General features: G+C 38.8%; 2 protein-coding genes and 1 long non-coding RNA gene across 3 annotated transcripts; 2 read left to right on the top strand and 1 right to left on the bottom strand.

Moving 5' to 3' along the window:
- Nucleotides 1-1,891: 1,891 nt before the first annotated feature.
- On the top strand, nucleotides 1,892-4,164 carry btg4 (B-cell translocation gene 4). Its single transcript, XM_015053149.1, has 4 exons — nucleotides 1,892-2,159; nucleotides 2,947-3,084; nucleotides 3,301-3,562; nucleotides 3,697-4,164. Exons 1-4 carry the CDS (start codon nucleotides 1,987-1,989, stop codon nucleotides 3,898-3,900), a joined length of 777 nt encoding a protein of 258 aa, XP_014908635.1. The 5' UTR covers nucleotides 1,892-1,986; the 3' UTR covers nucleotides 3,901-4,164.
- Nucleotides 4,165-6,184: 2,020 nt separating this feature from the next.
- LOC106960179 (heterogeneous nuclear ribonucleoprotein A/B-like) lies at nucleotides 6,185-11,009 on the top strand. Its single transcript, XM_015053148.1, has 9 exons — nucleotides 6,185-6,292; nucleotides 8,033-8,216; nucleotides 8,311-8,479; nucleotides 8,565-8,723; nucleotides 8,854-8,985; nucleotides 9,068-9,170; nucleotides 9,988-10,131; nucleotides 10,544-10,634; nucleotides 10,842-11,009. The coding sequence occupies exons 2-8, from the start codon at nucleotides 8,059-8,061 to the stop codon at nucleotides 10,612-10,614; spliced, it is 936 nt and encodes a 311-aa protein (XP_014908634.1). The 5' UTR covers nucleotides 6,185-6,292; nucleotides 8,033-8,058; the 3' UTR covers nucleotides 10,615-10,634; nucleotides 10,842-11,009.
- A 3,285-nt stretch (nucleotides 11,010-14,294) lies between these two features.
- Nucleotides 14,295-17,542, bottom strand: LOC106960181 (uncharacterized). The gene is made up of 2 exons (XR_001427518.1): nucleotides 17,355-17,542; nucleotides 14,295-15,440 (listed from the first exon to the last, which is right to left on the bottom strand). It is a non-coding gene; the product is annotated as an uncharacterized LOC106960181 (long non-coding RNA).
- Between the last annotated feature and the right edge of the window lie 518 nt (nucleotides 17,543-18,060).

The following is an 18,060-nucleotide window of genomic DNA, read 5'->3' as shown; positions in this document are numbered from 1 at the left end:
CAATGTTCTTTGAACAGACTGTTCCTTTAATATGCACAAAACAGCTGTGAGATCTAAATCTTCCTAAAGTGTGTTTCTAAAATCACCATTGAAAATTTGATCTTGAGTATATTTTCGTCTTTTTATTTAGACAGCAAGACACCATTTACATTGTGTTGGCCATGGCAATACATTTCTTTGTTCAGCTATTATTAATCTTCATTCAAATTTTCCAATGCCGTCATCAAAATAAGCAAGAAAATAGAAAAGCTCTATTTACATGGTGGGTTTGGCTGTGTTACGCCATATTTTTAAAAGCTGGTGGGGTCTTGATGTTCGGTCTGTGGCATGCTTTTTGGTACCATCAAAAGTTGCATATTCCAGCAGCTGAACCTGTGCAATAATAATTGTTTGCATTCAGGTGGTGTATTTGATACAAAATGGAAAAAAGTCTCATTCTTTGGCAATATTCTGCATGGTGAATGATGTTGTGATTTTACGGTCAGTAGCTCAACTCTCCTGATTGAACAGACTTGCACTAATCAGAAAATAGTCTGTGAAGTTTTAATTCTAATGGATGGGCTTTTTCACATCTGAGTGAAGGATGGACATTTTCTCTCTTAAATATCTGGCAACCGTTGAAGTGTTATTGTTGCATTTAAAAACTTGATCACTAGAGGTCCTATAAGGCTCTCTTGTCCTGAATTTATCTTGATGAAAGATTTGGCTCTTTCAAGATCCTGAAAAAGTTAAAAAGTTTAACTTTATATTATTTGGAGAAAGTTGCAGCTTTTCATCAGTCTTGAATGTTTCTGTTTAATACGCTCTGGGATATTTTCTTGTCTGTAAATACTTGAGATCTGCTATCTGTTGCGTGAAGCCCAAAGGCCTATTGTGCGGGGATAGCTAGGTAATAAAACATACATGCTTTGTTTTTATTCATAATAAACTAGTTAAATAGCTGTGAATTCACTTTTTTATGGAAATGTGTGGAGCATACATGTTTTGTTAAAGTTGGACTTTGGCAGATCTGGGGCAATATTTTTCCTCCAAATCTGCCAGTTTCTCTTCTGACATGCAACTTCTTTCATATAGGATTTTTTATTTATTTATTCTTTTTTGTTAGTGTAATAGAATTACACTGATCTATTTGCAAATATACAGACTTAATAATTATTGCATTTAAGGGCATTTCATATTTGCAATGAGTTAAAAATGTGCAAACCAATTAATCAATCTGAAAGGAGGCTTGTGTTTCTTCTACCAACCTCCTGATGCATTTGCTTTCAAATGTTCGACTTATTTAACAGAGAAGGTAATAAATCAATAAATCAGTCTGCTTGTGAAAGAAAAATTACAAATATTTCACTGCCAATGATTATTTTCTTGTATCATTGTTGCCTGTATTCTCACTTTTTACTTGATGAATGTTAATGTTGAAACTTTTATGTGAATCTTTTTTTGGCACTTTGGTTTAATGTTATTTATATTTACTGTTCATTCAAATAAAGGACATGCTCTGACTGTGTAAGCATGCTTTATTAAAAAAAACAATGAGTGTCATTTTAGTTAAAACAGCTGCAACATTTCAGCACTAAAGTGATGCATTGAAGGCATTATTTTAGCACTTGTTGAGGTCATCAAACCGACCCGGTTCAGGTGTGTCTGATTGTCACACAGGTGAGCTGTCTTTTTAATAAGCCCTGAGAAGCAGTGGAGGGAGAAGCTGTTTTTAAGTGTTGAGGCTGAAATCCTGCTGCTTTTTTTGACTAATTAAGTTTGTTGCGATTTAGGTTTTTTAGATTTTGTAGCCCATCCAGAGAGCTTTATGACATTTCAGCCGCAATTACATTTGCTTGCATTGTCTGTCTGGTTAATTTTATTTTTCCATTTCTATAGAAGTAGGCTTATTGTACAAGTCTTTTTATGATTTGAGTTTGTTTTTTTATTCTTATTTAGCTGAATAGCTTCTGTGTTTTGAGCTGGAAAGTAAAGAGTGTGTAAACCATGAAAGAGGAAATTGCTGCAGCTGTGTTCTTTACCACTCGGCTGGTAAAAAGATACGGTTGTCTGGATAATGACAGCAGGGAGCGGTTTGCTGCCGCCCTCACCTCGGCTCTGTTCGAGAACTACAAGAATCACTGGCACCCAAGCGTACCCACCAGAGGACAGGCCTACAGGTGAGGACCCTGGGATCTCATTGTGATGCACTGTTGGGTTATCCTGCTGCACTTATGGTGGTTTTGTTCACCAATAAATGTTCACTTACAAGTTAGTCAGTTGCTTTGCCCAAAAGTTTGCTTGAGCTATCTAGAGTAGGTTAAGAAAATAAGTGATTCTCAATAATCCCAATATGCTAGCAATTTTCTTTTGAAGGGACACTTGGATATGAAAGTGACCAATTTCTAACTGTATATATTTTCAGTTTTTCCTAGGTAAAAACAGCTGGATGTAGGCTGCTTTATTTCTCTCAAAAAATAACTGAACCTAAAAGATGATTTTATTGCTCTGTCATATAAGCTTGGAGGTTTTTAAATACCATATGTTTTTTTTTTCTTTTAAAGCTATATAGAAGGTCAAAATAAGAACTCTTGCCTTCTATATAACTTGGTACTCTTGGTTGAAAATTGTGAACTTGTTTAACTATTCTGCTTGAGACATTCTCTGGCACATTCACTAACCTACTGAAGCCCACTGGGCCTTATGAGGCCAAGTTCTGGTTGTATTGTGGTGGTTATTAGTTAAATTTAGAGGTATGGTGTGAACTAAGTTCTTGTTTGGTTAGTAATATACTGGTTATGGTAAGGTGTAAATGCAGTTACTAAACTGAATTGCAGTCTCAAACACTTGTCGTCCTGTCTTATGCAGTTTCTCTTATTTGAATGGACTGAGCTGAATTGAAACTCTGTGCTTCTATGACAAAGAAGCTCTGATCCTAATTTTTTTGTCATTGCAATCTGGTTTCAGGTGTCTTCGTATGAACCGTGTCCAGCTGCAGGACCCGGTGTTGCAGCAGGCCTGTGAGCGGAGCGCAGTGCGGTACGAAGACCTAGGGCTGCCCCTGGAGCTAACGTTGTGGGTCGACCCTGGAGAGGTTTCTTGCAGGTCTGTTTACCAGAGAGCCAGATATGGTGGTGATAAATGGCATTGCAGAGTTCTCAGATGTTGACAGTCAAGTGAAATTAAACTAAGTTTGACTTTCTGCAATGGAGAACGTATTCTTTTTTGTTTTTCCAATTGTGATTTAAAGATTGCCATAATAACCACTGGAGTCGGTGTGTTTAAGGAACTTTCTCCATCTGCTTTTGTTTTCTTTCGAAGGTACGGTGAACGTAGCACTCCATTCTGCGTCTCTGTGTTGGACAGCTGTCGGCGAGATGGGGAATTTTCCCGACGCATCCATGAGGCTGTGGAGCGAGCAAGCCTCGACATCCAGTCAGGAAGTTCTTCTGATGAAGAAGACAAGGATATGGACAAAACCATGAGTAGCAACAGCAGCCGCAGTCTATCCGGTCCCTGCCCTTCCACAGGCTTCGAGCCTAAAACCATCCCAACCATCGTCAACCCCAACAGCATTTACCGGGTGAGCCCACATGAAGCTACAATATTGTCCATTTCTTCATTTAGCCTCAACATTATGAGCTTTTCTTGTAATTTTAAAAGGGTCTTTCTGAGATGTTTTGACTCTGGTAACTGTTGTACCCCTCTTGCTCACAGTTAAGTGAGTTCTCTCCAGGAGCTCCGCAGACCTGGGTGAGAGAAAAGAGGAAGGGTTTCCCTGGAGAGGCTTTCTCTTCTGCTACTGGATGTCCACTGTCTCAGTTCTCCAACCAGAAAGGCTTTAAATCCAATCGGCCCACGTTTATTTTTGCGGGGCCCCGTGTCGACAAGTACCACTGGGTCTCCAAATCTCGATCTTGAAGTTGGCTGTGGCTCTTCACTTGGTACTGAATATATTCCTTTAAGACTAGACTTCGTTTCACAGTGTTTGTTTAATCTTTAAATTAGTTTATTTGAATTGGTTTAAATTGATAGTTTAAAATATTGCTGTTTAAGCAGGTTTTTATGAAACTTATTGTGCAATTTTAATCTAATTCTTCTATGTGTTTTTAACTTAGATGAAATCAAATGTGAATAAAGTGAGAATGAACTGTCATTGAAAAATAAATTTATTTCTGCATCATCTGCCAGTTTTCTTTTTTTTTTTTTTTTTCTCTTCCCCCCCCAGACATCTAACAACTTGGTATGGCATGACTTGGTGTGGGTGGAGGCTGTATGAATGTGAACTTAAGATATTTTGAATTCAGATGAGGTATTTGACACTTGAACTTGTGTCAATGACCACCTCAAAGCCCCAACTGCATCATAATAAAAGGGGCAAACTTCTTCCATATTTCTACTGAAAACCATGACTGCATCTTGTAATGCGATTCTGCTCATGGCAGATGAGCAACATTTGCCTCCTTTGGTGCCTGTTCCAGGTTTATGCACTGTATATCAGATAATTTACATATTGTGTGCATAATGTAAATTATGCAGTCGATAAGTCCAAATTAAATGTTTCCTTCTGGATTTTGAATTGTTTGCATATTTGGAATGAAGCAGAAAACTTATTCAGAGTTGAACAACTTTCACCTTTGGTCTTCTAGAAGATTCATTTGCATTCAGATGGTAAAGTACAAAGCTGCACTGCTCTGGATTTTTTTTTTTTTTTGAAGCGATAAACTTCCAGCATATCTAATTTGCATATTAACCCCATGTTCCCATTTTGCCTGTTCTGGATTTTAATAGTTTTGCTGTTTGAGACTGAATGTTAAATTGCCCCATCAATTTCTTTTCTCTCTGCTTTTAATTCCCTCTTAAGAGGCATTAACTATAGGGACACAGTAGTTCTATGGTTGCAGGATAATGTCGATAATACAGTTTTTTTTTTTTTACAAATCTGAATTAAGTGGGTTGCTATTATTTTTGAGATGTCAATTTAAGTTTTGTTTTGAAGATATATTTTCTCAGTGATCACAACATTGGTACTCTTTGGAGTACCTGGGTGTTCACCTGAACAATAAACTGAACTGGAGTCATAACACTGATGCTTTTTTATAGGAAAGGTCAGAGCAGACACTACCTGTTGAAAAGACTGAGGTCCTGAAGTGGAAGGGGTGCTCCTGGAGGCCCTTTTTGACTCTGTGGAGGCATCAGCTGTCTTTAGTGTATGTAGGAGCAGCAGCTTATCTAAAGATAAAGCAGTTAAACTAATCAGGAAGACCAATCAGGCCAGCCAGTCCTCAACCTAGTGCAGGCCACAGCTGGTGGGAGCCCCTGTTGGACAGTCAATCCCATGCATGAAGCTGTTGCTGAATTGGAGAGGTCCTTCAGTGCTGAATCCTTTGTGCACAAAGCAGTGTAATTATAGATCCTTCCTCCCAGCAATTGGAACTGGAATATTTTATTATTAGACTTATGCTCAGAAATGTCCACATCCCTACTGTTTAGTGTGTAGGTTTTCTCATTTTGATTAACATTCCTGCACATCTCTGTTGTTTGCCGTTCTTTAGTTTTTGTAAATAGTCTCGTTTTATGCACAAATACACAGTCACATTTCATACATGTCTTATTTTATCTTACTCAGTTGCACATTTCTTTGAATCAGAGTGTGCATTTTAATAGCTGTTTGGTACTGTTTCATGCAGTAACTCAGCTCTTACGGTACACTATGTCATTCTTAATTCTATTTTCTTATTTTTATTTTTGTGTAAATTGAGTTGCTTTGACTTGCCTGACACTTTGCTGCCGGTCCAACCGAATGTTCCCACTGAGGGACAATAAATGTTATTTTTGTTTTATTCAACTAAATTTTACAAAAACAAACATACAATTACATATCAAAAATTAGTTTAACATTAAATTGAGTGTTTCTTTTGTTCAGAAACCCTGTTTCAGAAACTTTGCCACTCACAATATGGCGGAGGTGCTCATGTATCATGGGCAAAGAAGCCGATGCGGCGACTACTCTAATATGTATGCGTTGATATAATATCTTAAACAGAAACAGCAGCGTGAAAAGCAATGCTAACAGAGAAAGAACATTCGGCTGGTGACTATGCCTTTTGTCACAGCCTTCACCCTCTCAGCCAATAGAGAAAGAGCTTTGATTATTAAACCCAAGACCTTGTCCAATCACATACACCGTCTTTACGAGCTTTCCTACTGCTTGCTCACATCCGGTCGTATATATTTTGCCACGAGTTAGCGGCGAATTTGGAGTGTCCATTTTGAGTTGCGAGTCGGCGACCCACTGGTTTATTCACGCAAAGTAAGCAACAAATTCTGTTGTTATTAGCTCACTTAAACCTTAGTCAGATGGTTCAGTTTTATTTAGGCGTTATTCTGTGTGCGTCTGTTGTGAGAGGGGCGGTTTTTATTTGCGGCGTGTCTTGATGTTAGCATTTAGTTAGCCGAGGGAGCTAATGATCATGAACGCGGTTATTTAAAGCGATGAATGAAACGCTCTCTTCCTTGTTTCCACGCTACTAAGCAATACATGCGTATGCTATAGCTCTTGTTTATTGGTGTATACTGCCAGACTATTTGTTATTAGTATTTTAATGAGCTCCTTAGTGATTAGCTGCAAGTGAGGCCTACTATTTGTCCCGAGCGGGTACGAGGCAAAGCGCGGTCCGCTCAAACGCTCAACAACATGGAGACTCGCGGCGCTCGTTCTTTTTGTTTATATATTGTCGTTTTATGGAGCCTCAGAGATGCACACATCTCTCCTTTTTTCATAATTTCCTCATGTTTACTTTTGTGTTGTACCGTCTTGTCTAGAAATGAATGAATCTTAGCAGTTAAGCGATCATCAGAAACGTGTAATATTTCTGCCATACTACGAAAAAGGAGGCCTTTCATAGTCGGAATCACTTAAATTATTCATTTCTGTTTGCGAAATTCTAGTTCAATTTGTGAAAAGGAAGAACGAAGACTTGTTCATTTTGGAGCTTGGACTTCATATCTGTTTGCAACGTACCAATAAATGTATTTTTTTTAAGTGGAAGTTAGTTTATTAGGAAACTTTCAGGCCCAGTTTGACGAGTTCAAGTGATGTGGTTATAAAACTATTCAATCCAAAATTATACAGTGATGGCTTTGAAGGGGAGTTGGGGAAGGAAAGCAGAGTACTTATTCATTTATTGTGATCTTCTATATTAATTAAAATGGCATATGCTTTTAATTTATGAAAATAATTTGCCAGTTTTCAGACCACTGTAGAACAAAAACGGTGAAGTTCTTTAGTTTTTAAGGGCAGCTTGCATCAATCAATGTTGCAAAAGAGTGAAGTTTCTGGAGCAAATGCCTTAGAACTCTCAGATGTGGTAGACAAAAATAGTATAGTCTGTAATATAGTGGCGTACTTTAAAAATCCAATTATTTTTACACGAGGCATTTTAATTGTCCCAGGAAAGAAAATGGTCAAATACTTGCTTTAAATGAATACATAAGTCCAGATTGAACAACATATTTGAACTCATCAAATGAAATGTATACTCCCAGAAAGTGGTGCTTTGTGATTTAATTATAAAAATATTAAACGGATGTATTATGGCTCATGATTTTTTTTCAATTTTATTGAAATGCTGAAACGCAAGCAAGGTTGAGTATTTTGGAGGGAACTTGATTTGAAGAACTAATTTGCCATATAAACATTACAGCACTCTTTTTATTTTATCATATACTCCTTAGGATTAGTATTTATCAGTTGCAGTAACCATGGTTTCATATTTTCTCTAGGAGAAAACAAAAGTTTTCACATAACTGCATGAATTGGAAACGCACTGAAGAGCTCCGTCTTTCACTAAAAATATAAAGTTCTGTGATCCTTTGGGGGCATTTTTTTAGAAGGCATAAATTTTGCTCCTCCTTGGCCTTAAACGGCCAAATTTATTAACATCTCATAATTTTTCTACTTTAAAAATAAAAAGAAACTAAGCTGTTATGCCTGTTCAACATTTCAAGTGTTGGTCCTCATAATTTGAATTTTGTGCTTGTGTGTACTCAGTCTCTTGAACAGAAACCAATTTCAGAATGGCAGACGCAGAGAATCTGCTCATGGAGACATCGGAGCAGAACGGAGACGAGGACCAGAATGGAGCCGAGCAGGAGCTGATGGGGGGCGACGACAGCCAGGACAGCGGCACAGACGGTGGCAAGATCGACGCCAGCAAAGGAGAAGAGGATGCTGGGTAAGAGTTTAGATAGTCATGTGTTAACTGGGATTAAGGGAATAAGTTTTGCCTTTTAGAAGAGATGGAAGTGTTTTGTGTCTTCGGTTTGCAGAAAAATGTTTGTTGGTGGCCTCAGCTGGGACACGAGTAAAAAAGACCTAAAGGATTACTTCAGCAAGTTTGGGGAGGTCTCAGACTGCACCATCAAAATGGACTCCAACACTGGCCGGTCCCGAGGCTTCGGCTTTGTGCTCTTTAAAGACTCTGCCAGTGTGGACAAAGTGAGCCTCCTTAAAACAGCAAAACACATTCTTGAGATGCGTCAATTGACTTTCTTGGAGTCACCGATACTTTTTGTTTCTGTAGGTGCTGGAACAGAAAGAACACAGACTTGACGGACGTCAGATCGACCCTAAAAGGGCGATGGCGATGAAGAAAGAGCCTGCTAAGAAGATCTTTGTTGGAGGGTTGAATCCTGAAGCAACCGAGGAGGCTATCAGGGAATACTTTGGCGCTTTTGGAGAGGTTGGTGTCCAGTTATAGTAGAGACATCGTTGAAACAGGTTGCATATATTTTCTAGCAAACCTTCTTTTTATGTGAACTGAAGTTGCACTTGAAGTTTGCAGCATTTATATTGTGATGTTCTCCTTCTAGATTGAGACCATCGAGTTGCCCATCGACCCCAAATCCAAGAAAAGGAGGGGCTTCATTTTCATCACGTATAAAGATGAAGCCAGTGTCAAGAAGTGTCTGGAGAAGAAATACCACACCATCGAAGGTGGCAGGGTGTGTACACTCGTCTCTCTTTCTTTGCCTTCTCAAAGCTGGATGGCTTCAGGTCAAGACACGGGTTTCATTTCCTCCACAGTGTGAGCTGAAGATCGCCCAGCCGAAGGAGGTGTACCAGCAGCAGCAGTATGGGACGGGGCGTGGAGGAGGATACGGAGGCCGGGGAGGAAGAGGCCGTGGAGGTAAACGACAGAGCTGCTGTTTCATATATAGTAGAGTAGTGTTTTTCAAATGTGTGCCACCAGGGGGCGATGCAAGGACCTCAAAGTTGGAGGGAAGATGAGGAAAAACCTTTTTTTTTTTTAATTAAATGTTTAAATTGATATAAATGTTATTCCTGATGCTCATTTTCAAATTGGCTGTAAAAATAATCAAGCTACTTTGCTCCTCAAGCTAATGTAGCAAGCAAGAAATAAAAATGTTTGATAATGAAAAAGAGCAAAGGAACTTACTCTGCTGCAAGCACCGTAAGAACTGTGGGATGACGTAAAATTTGATGGGATTAGTATGAAGTATTACATATTTTTATAAGAAAGAGGGGATTGTAATGAAAAATTTTATTATCTTGTAATAGACATATTATCTGATAAAACTTTCCACCATAGAACTCATGGCCATCTAGAATCAGAAGGTGTGAAACAGCAGTTATTCTTAATAAATGTAATTATTCAATAGTCAATACAAAAACATTCTAAAGGTTGATGTTTCTCTACAAATTTTGATTTGAAAAGGGGGTCCTCAGCCAGGCGTTAATGCTCTTTGGGATTCCATGGCATGTAAAAGTTTGGGAACCCCTGCATAGGAGGACAATTTATTTCTCATCATTTCATTACTTTTAGGTTTTAGTCGTAGTTACTCTTGTTTCTCAATTCTTGTGAGTTCTAGTGATTGTCCAAAGGGAAGCGCATCATTGCATACCAGTCGTCTTTAAGGGGTTTTAGGCCAGGGAGGCCGCCCTTGCTTTGTATTCGGTCTGAACAAGATCAACTGTTGTCTCAGGTCAGAGCCAGAGTTGGAACCAGGGCTACGGAAACTACTACCCGGGGTATGGCAGTCAAGGCTATGGCTACGGTGGATACAGTGGCTACGGCAATTACGACTACTCTTCTGGTTACTATGGATATGGCACCGGATATGACTACAGTAAGTGATAAGTCGATGAACTTGTTTCATCAGTCTTCAGATTTTTATTGTATTTTTTTATTTTTTATTTCTGTGGCTTTGAGAGTATTTTACATCTAATGACTTGATGGTCCCAGTAGCGGGTGAAGTGTTCAAGTCTTTGGAAGTATTGAAATTATGAAAGAACACTTAGATGCTGGGAATTTCATTTCGACCATATTTAGAGTTTTCTTCACCACTTGGTGTGTTTTGTATTTCTCTCCATTTGCCATCTTTTCTTCCCTACCAATTGGTCCCAGTTTGGTTTGCAGGGATTAAATGGTGACCATTTAAAGATGGACATCCATCCACATCCTTTGATGTTTATATTTAGGAGACGGTAGAGAAACTTCCTGCCAAAGTGTCTGACTTTCTTGTTTTGTCTCCATGACAGACCAGGGGAATGCCAGCTATGGTAAAACCCCGAGGCGGGGGGCACACCAGACCAGCTACAAGCCGTACTGATGATCACTTGGTGGCAGAAGGTATGCCGACTGCAACACATTCACATACGCTACATAAATGCGTGGAGTTCTTAAATCAGCAGCTCAACCAGGACAGTAGGCTCAGATGAACAGAATTTGCTGTCTTATTGGTTTTTATTTAATTATTCTGGGATTTTTTGGTAATGAATAATGTTTTTGCACTTTATTCAGATTTAAGTTTAACTTAAACCTTTTGTGTTCCTCAAGACTCCAGTGATCCAGTAACACCGACGGCAGGACGGACACACTGGGTTCACTAAGACCTCTTTTATGACAGAAGACCATTTGTACAGAAAACATCTGAAATGTAACTTTTCCATGTTTTTTTTTTTTAGCCTTTTTGTTTTGCTTTTCCCTTTGGTGTGTTTTTTTTTTTTTTTCCCCTCCACATTTCCACTGGAAGTGTAATTTTTACTGTACTTTTTGGTACCTGTTTTGATTCTAATGTATTGTAAGGGTTGTATTTTACATGTGTGCTGGCTTTACAGTTTAAAATCGTTGCGCTGTAAAGGAGCTTTTTTGACAAATAAAACCAGTTTTCAGTAATTTTTTTCTTTTTGTTCTGACGCTTGCAGGTTTGTTGAATCAAAATGGGGTTTAAGTTGAGTTTTTTTTTTTTTATTTGGAGGGCTTGTGAAGTTTGTCTGAATACGTGAAAACCATTTGAGTGAGGCTGACGTGTGAAGGCCTACAGCTGTGTAGGACGTAATGTGGGTGTTTCTGTTTAGAGTATTTAAGTACCGCTGATTTTAGATTGTCCCCCTGTTTTTGTTTTTTCTTTTCTTTTTTGGACAGATTTAATCTTGCCAGTGTAGTCTTCTTAGCCAGTGTCTCTGGCCTTTATTAGTAATAAACATTCACATTTGGTAAAATCTCTGTTCTATTTTGTTATTTTAATGTTACTGTTAAATATAACTGGCTTAAGTTTGAATTTCTGGAGTCTAGTTTTACAATGCATCAATTTACAAGTATTTTAAAAACATGAAGGGTCCAAAATGTCCAGTTGTGCATAAATTAGTGTATTTATGCAGTTTACGTCTGTTTGTGGCTTACAACTTAAGGAATTCCAAATTCAGTATCCTGGAAATAACTAGTTTTAGTATACATCTGTCGCCACCTGGTGGAGATTCGTCCAGCAAACACTTGACAATCGGAAAGAAAAACACACAAGGTCATGTGCCAAGAAGTTGGCTGTGGAAATTCAGTGCTTTTCAGAAGTATTAAAATATGGTGTGCTGGTGATGGGGAATATACAGGTGATGGTCTTAAAATTAGAATATCATGAAAAAGTTTACCTAAATCAGTAATTCCATTCAAAAAGTGAAATTTGTATTTATTCATTACAATACAGACAGATGTATTTCAAATATTTTTTATTTATGCCTTTATTACAGAAGACTGAAAATTCCAAATTCAGTATCTCAGAAAATTGGAGTATTCTGTGAGTTTTAATTGAAAACCCCTGGTGCCACACTAATCGACTAAAAACACCTGCTAAGGTCTCTAAATTGTCTCCCTATCCAGTTCTGTAGGCAACACAATCACAGGGATGACTGCTGACTTGACAGGTGTCCAAAAGATGACCTTTGACACCTAGCACAGGAGGACAAAGCACAAAATGTCATTTTGCACTCTGCACAGAGTTCTGTGTCCAAGCACAAGAGAGGTAAGAGATAGGAAAAGTTGTGTTGGAGAAAAACAAAAGTGGGCAAGCAACAGGGATAACCACATCCTGAGAATTGAAACAAAATTCATTCAAAAATATGGAGAGATTCTCAAAAGGTGGTCTGGAGCTGGTGCTTCAAGAACCACCATGGACAGATGTAAGACGGGTTTCAGCTGTCGCATTCCTTGTCAAGCCACTCTTGAACTCGAGACAGCATCAGAAGCATCTTGCCTGGGCTAAAAACAAACAGGACTAGACTGCTGCTGAGTGGTCCAAAGTTATGATCTCTGATGAAAGTAAATTTTGCATTTCCTTTGGAAATCAAGGTCCCAGAGAGAGTCTGGAGGAAGAGAGGAGAGGCACAGAATCCATGTTGTCTGAGGCCCAGTGTAAAGTTTCCACAGTCACTGATGGTTTGGGGTGCCATATCATCTGCTGGTGTTGGTCCACTGTGTTTTCCAAGGTCAAAGGTCAACACACCCCTCTACCATGAAGTTTTAGAGCACTTCATGCTTCCTGCTGCTAACCAACTTTACGAAGATGCAGATTTAATTTTCCAACAGGACTTGGCACCTACACACAGACCTGCAGACTCACCTGACCTTTGCCCCATAGAAAATCTATGGCGTATTGTAAAGAGGAAGACATGATGCACACCAGACCCAACAATTCATAAGAGCTGAAGGTCACCATCAGAGCAACCTGAGCTCTCATAACACCAGAGCAGTGCCACAGACTGACTGTTACGACCCGGCTCGTTGAGCTGTAACAACAACCAGGGAGACACGGACGTAGGCAATAAATAAGCTCTTTATTGAGCATCAAACTTAAAATAAAGCAAGAAAGCTAAAGCAAATAAGCAGGCGGCCCCTGTGGCCAATCATCGCCAGAAGCTGGTGGTGTGAGCAGGCGAGTCCTGCAGAAAAAAAAGCAAAGCAATGCAACACAAAGCAAAAACCAAACAAAGTCGGGGTGGGCAGGCAAGTTGGGGAAGAGCCAGTCTGAAGAGCGGAGCTGGATGGAGAGAACAGCTCAGCTCCAAGCCAGCTTCAACTCCGCTCCTCCAGTCCCTTCTCTCTCTTTCCCCCCTTTGGCACACTGGAACAGGCTGCTTATATAACCAAGATGCACTGGGGCCTAGCGGATCCTGGTGCTGCCCCTTCCGGTGCGCCTTGGGACAAAGAGCAATTAGAAAAATGACGGATCCCTCCATGTAAAGTGGAGGGGGATATCACACTGACTGACTCCATGTCATTCTGCATTGCTGCAGTAATCCAGGCCAAAGGAGCCCCAAGTAAGTACAGAGTGCTGTAATTACTTATGATTTTCAGTTGGTCAACATTTCTAAAATCTTCTTTTTGTATTGTCTTGAGTAATATTTTAATTTCCTCAGATACTGAATTTGGGTTTTTCATTAGTTGTGAGTTATAATCATCAACATTAAAATAAATAACCATTTGAAAAATATAAATCTGTGTTATGAACGATTATAATATACAAGTTTCACTTTTTGACTGGAATTACTGATATAAATCAACTTTTTCATAATATTCTAATTTTATTAATATCTTGAAGATTGACACGTAGTCCATTCAAGTGTTGGGTCTCTGGTCAGCGTTTGAAGAGCCTCTGAACACAGTTATGATATTAGTTAAATTGTCATTCATTATGTTAGAGCAGACCACAGGTTTTATGTACTTGGTTAAATTAACAACCACAAAATGAAAGTAGCATTTTCGCTCAACAAAAGTAAATTCAAGAAATGTGGCAGAGCATAAATAAACCAACCAACCAACCAACCGTTTTTTCTTGCTGATTTGTACTTACTGACCACAGTGGTACTTTTAGCTTGACTATATTACATTATAGTATGATAATGCAAAATTAGCCAAAAGCCATTTTATTTTGCTCATCTTCATGTCTATATTACATCAGTCTCCCTAGATCTATCAAACACATCTACGTTTTGTGCGATTGAACAGAAATGCACTCCACACTTTTCAGGTTCTTTTTAATGACAAAAATGTAAAAAAAAAAAAAAAATGCAGTTCCGTTCCACATACAATAATGTGCTACTATCTAAATAAAATATATTAATTACAGGTTGATAAGGGGAAAAATCTTGTGCACATGAACTTCCACTTACGGCCACTAGATGTCAGTGTTTTCCAATAGATGGAAATGTGTTCAAATATAAATGTTTTTCTCCCTGAAATTATGCGTGTCAGTTCCACTTTCTTAAGTTTGCAAGGTGAAGCCAGTGTTTTTTTGTTTAAAGGTTTTATTGGCTCTAGTGGTCTTTATGTTGCCAGGCTGGGAATCAAACCTGTGACCACCACCACAAGGACCAAGGCCTCAATATGTGGGTCATGCTTTGCCCCTGCACCACCGCAGCACCCTAGAAGCCACTGTGTCTTAGTTGGAAAACAGTCAAATACAAACTGCTGACTTCAGGTGATGTATTTAATAAAAGGTTGATGGCTATGTCCTGTAGTCTCAGTACTTAAGTCAAGTGCTTAATCTAATACCCTTACACAAAGACTTTCTCTTAAACTAGATAGTGCTGATGTTAGGAATAACCAAACATTAGTCTTCAGGTGTTTTTCAGACCTCAAAACCACAAATTTACCAACAAGTCTGGAACCCTGACTGTAGTGTTGCCTAAATTTCCGCTATTACTGGTAATATTGCAACTTTAAACCTTCCAGGTTGTCTACATGTGAAACGACAGCCAGATGGACTCAAACACACTTTCTGTCTCTCTACTTCTGTTTTTGGTGAGGAGGCACCTTGAAGGGTTTGCTTTCCCTCTTCATTGTCCGTCTTTCTGTCTTTTTCCATCTTCCTCCTTGAGATGACGGTGTACCGCCTGATCCTCAGGTCTTTCAAGACAACACCATGGTTTTCTTGTGAAGAAGGAGACTGTCTAAGAGCAGAAAACTGCCGTCCTGCTTTTCCGTCCTCCAGCAGTCCTTCACGGGCCAACCGGGCTGCGGTCAGGAAAGAGTCTGTCTGGCTTTGTGTTGATGGAGGAGGCCTTGGTTTGACCAATGTCAAGCTGTAGCCGTTTGGATCCCTGCTGCACTCCATCTTTCCTGCTGTTCAGGGTCAAGTCCTGTGCTGCTGAGGTCCAAGAAATGCTGCTTAGACAAAGAAGAAATTTACAGCTCAACAGGTAATGCTTAAACTTGTTCCTAGCAAAGCAAACCTTGTTCACTGTCTCTTGATAAAAGATTGGGAGTTTAATGGTCTAACTTTTGTCTTATCTATAAATTAATATTTTCTCAAAACATCTCCTTAAGTTTTTTTACCCAATGAAATGTCCTCTGGGTCATCTTTTTTCTGGCTGTTTTTTCACTTCGATCCATTTTAACAACACTTTTGTGCTTCTAAAATACTTTCTAATTTTTGCACATTTTAGATACACGTTCTGTGTGATCTAATTGAAAAATATTGGTGTCGGTCTTCATTTTTTCTGCCTTTCTGGCCAAATTTTACTCCTGCAAAAGCTACATTTCATATGGTGCCGTAACCTGCTGTTACTTTCTCCAATATTTGCAGCTATGCTTTAATTTTATTATTTGCAGTGTGTTTTTCGCTTTTGTTTAGAACATCTTTCTCTATTTCATTGTGTTTAGGAACATTTTCTAAAAGTAATAGTGTCCCAATTATTTAAGAATTAGGTTTCATGTTAACTTTTCTCCACTAGGGGGAGACAAATTCCCTGGTATGCTGCATAAGAATCGAAGAAAAGCTTTCTACTAGTGCAGGGAGTTTAAATCTTACCCTTTTTGTGCCTGCATGCCCCTTATTTTGTGCAAAAAAATATTTAAAACATGTTAAAAACTAAAGCATTGTTGAAAGCAGACGTTGAAATAATCTTTGCAGGAATTTCATTGTAACTTAATCTAATTTAAAAATAACTGACAGCTGAAAACTGTCACTAAAGAACTTTTAGGGGTAAAGTGATGCCCAGGGTTTATTTGGTGTCAGTCTTTGCCTACACACAGAGCAGTCACTAAGCTTTTGTCTTAGAAGGGAAATGTTGCAACTCTTTTCTGCATGAAGAACAAAAAGTTTGTCCTCAATGTTTCTCAGTTTAAAAGGACTCAGATAGACAGCTGTTCAACATATCCAGGTACAGCTATGCTCATTTCATGTTCATGGAAAAACTGCATTCTTGAGTTTGAAAATTTGATGAATTGGGTTTTAGGATGGCCATTTTGGGGAGAGGCTTCATATTCTGGAGAAAGCCTGGAGTAGGGCTGATGCTCCTCATCGGAAAGGCTCAGTGAAAGGTGGCTCATACGTTTCTCCTCCTGGAGGTTTCCTGGGAACCTCCCATTGGGAGGAGTCTTTGGGTCAAATCCAGGAACTCTCTACTGAAAGTGATTGCAAGGACTCAGATAAAGGCAGAATGTAGGGACTGTATGGAAGGAGCACTTAAAGAAAATCACAGTAAGCTACGTTAAAGGAACCAGGAACAGAGTTAAAAATAAAGATCAAGAAATTCCTGAATATCAACCATGTTTAAAGAGAGCTTAATCTCTGTTTTTCTTAAATAATCGCTTTGAACAAAAACACCATTCAGCTGGTATGCGGATATCAGCATTTTTTTCAGCCAACCTTAAAGTGTGAGACATCTTCATTTGCAAGAAAGATCGGATTTTGCTCTGCTTTTTAATCTCAATCGCCTATTGTCTCCTTGTTTCAACATCCAAAAGAAATATGGATGGTATTTTCTTTGAGTGTTAGTTATCTTTTTAACAGCTGATTGGTGTTTTATTGCAGATCCCAACACACACACACACACACACACACACACACACATGCACACACACACACACACACACACACACACACACACACACACACACACACACTTTTTTAATCATAAAAGCAAGAAATCAAAAACAATAAACAAACCTTTAAACTAGAATTATGTCCACTTCTTTTTTTCTGAATTTATCTCCATTTCTTTTAACAGAGCCACAAAAAATGAAGTTAGAAATAAAACGTTGAGCTGCTGCATGCATCATTTAATTAAAACTTACTTGATTTCAGTTGATTTCTGATCAGGATCTCTTGTTGCGTGGACTGTGACTTCTGCTTTGCTTCACATCTAGCTCTCTGCTCACAACCAGGCGTCAGCTGCCTGGTCTTTCTATACACAGTTCAGTAGGTTCATCTGTGGTGGATTCAACAGGCTGGCTGCTGAACATGTGGCCCGACTGTGTGTGTACAAGAGAGAGTGTGTGTGTATTTAGTGACGACACTCCCCAACATTACTTCGTGGAAAAAAAAAAATTGAACAGATTTAGGACACTGTGTGATGCACGTACAGCGTAATGTCTTTCAGACATCCAGAACTTGCCCCAGTTTCCATCATCCTCCTGTGTTCAGTACATTGCAACATCTTGATACAATTTGCTGGCGTACAACTCTGTTACAGCCTTCTCTTGCTGTGTTGCCATCTGTTTTTCATTTCAAAGTCCCGTTGGCTGCTTAGAGAAGCCGATAGCTGCTGAGTCAAACCAATGGGTAAAGAATGTTAACTTGTCAGCAACTTAGAGCTGAACATTCCTGACCTAAATTTAAGCTTCTGACAAGAAAGTTGTATAGAAACATGACTGTCAGTAATTATTCACTCAGTGACAGTTGGTATTAATTCTTGTTCCTTGTGGAAATCATCCTATTGTTTTAATCTCTAAGATTTTTCCTTTTATTTATTTTATTTTATTTTTATTTTATTTTATTTTT

This window comes from Poecilia latipinna, unplaced genomic scaffold (assembly GCF_001443285.1).
Source record: "Poecilia latipinna isolate Pla-1442-1.1 unplaced genomic scaffold, P_latipinna-1.0 Scaffold1162, whole genome shotgun sequence".
Taxonomy (NCBI): Eukaryota; Metazoa; Chordata; class Actinopteri; order Cyprinodontiformes; family Poeciliidae; genus Poecilia; species Poecilia latipinna.
Note: the sequence above shows the minus strand (reverse complement) of the source record. Positions and strands in the feature narration are given on the sequence as shown.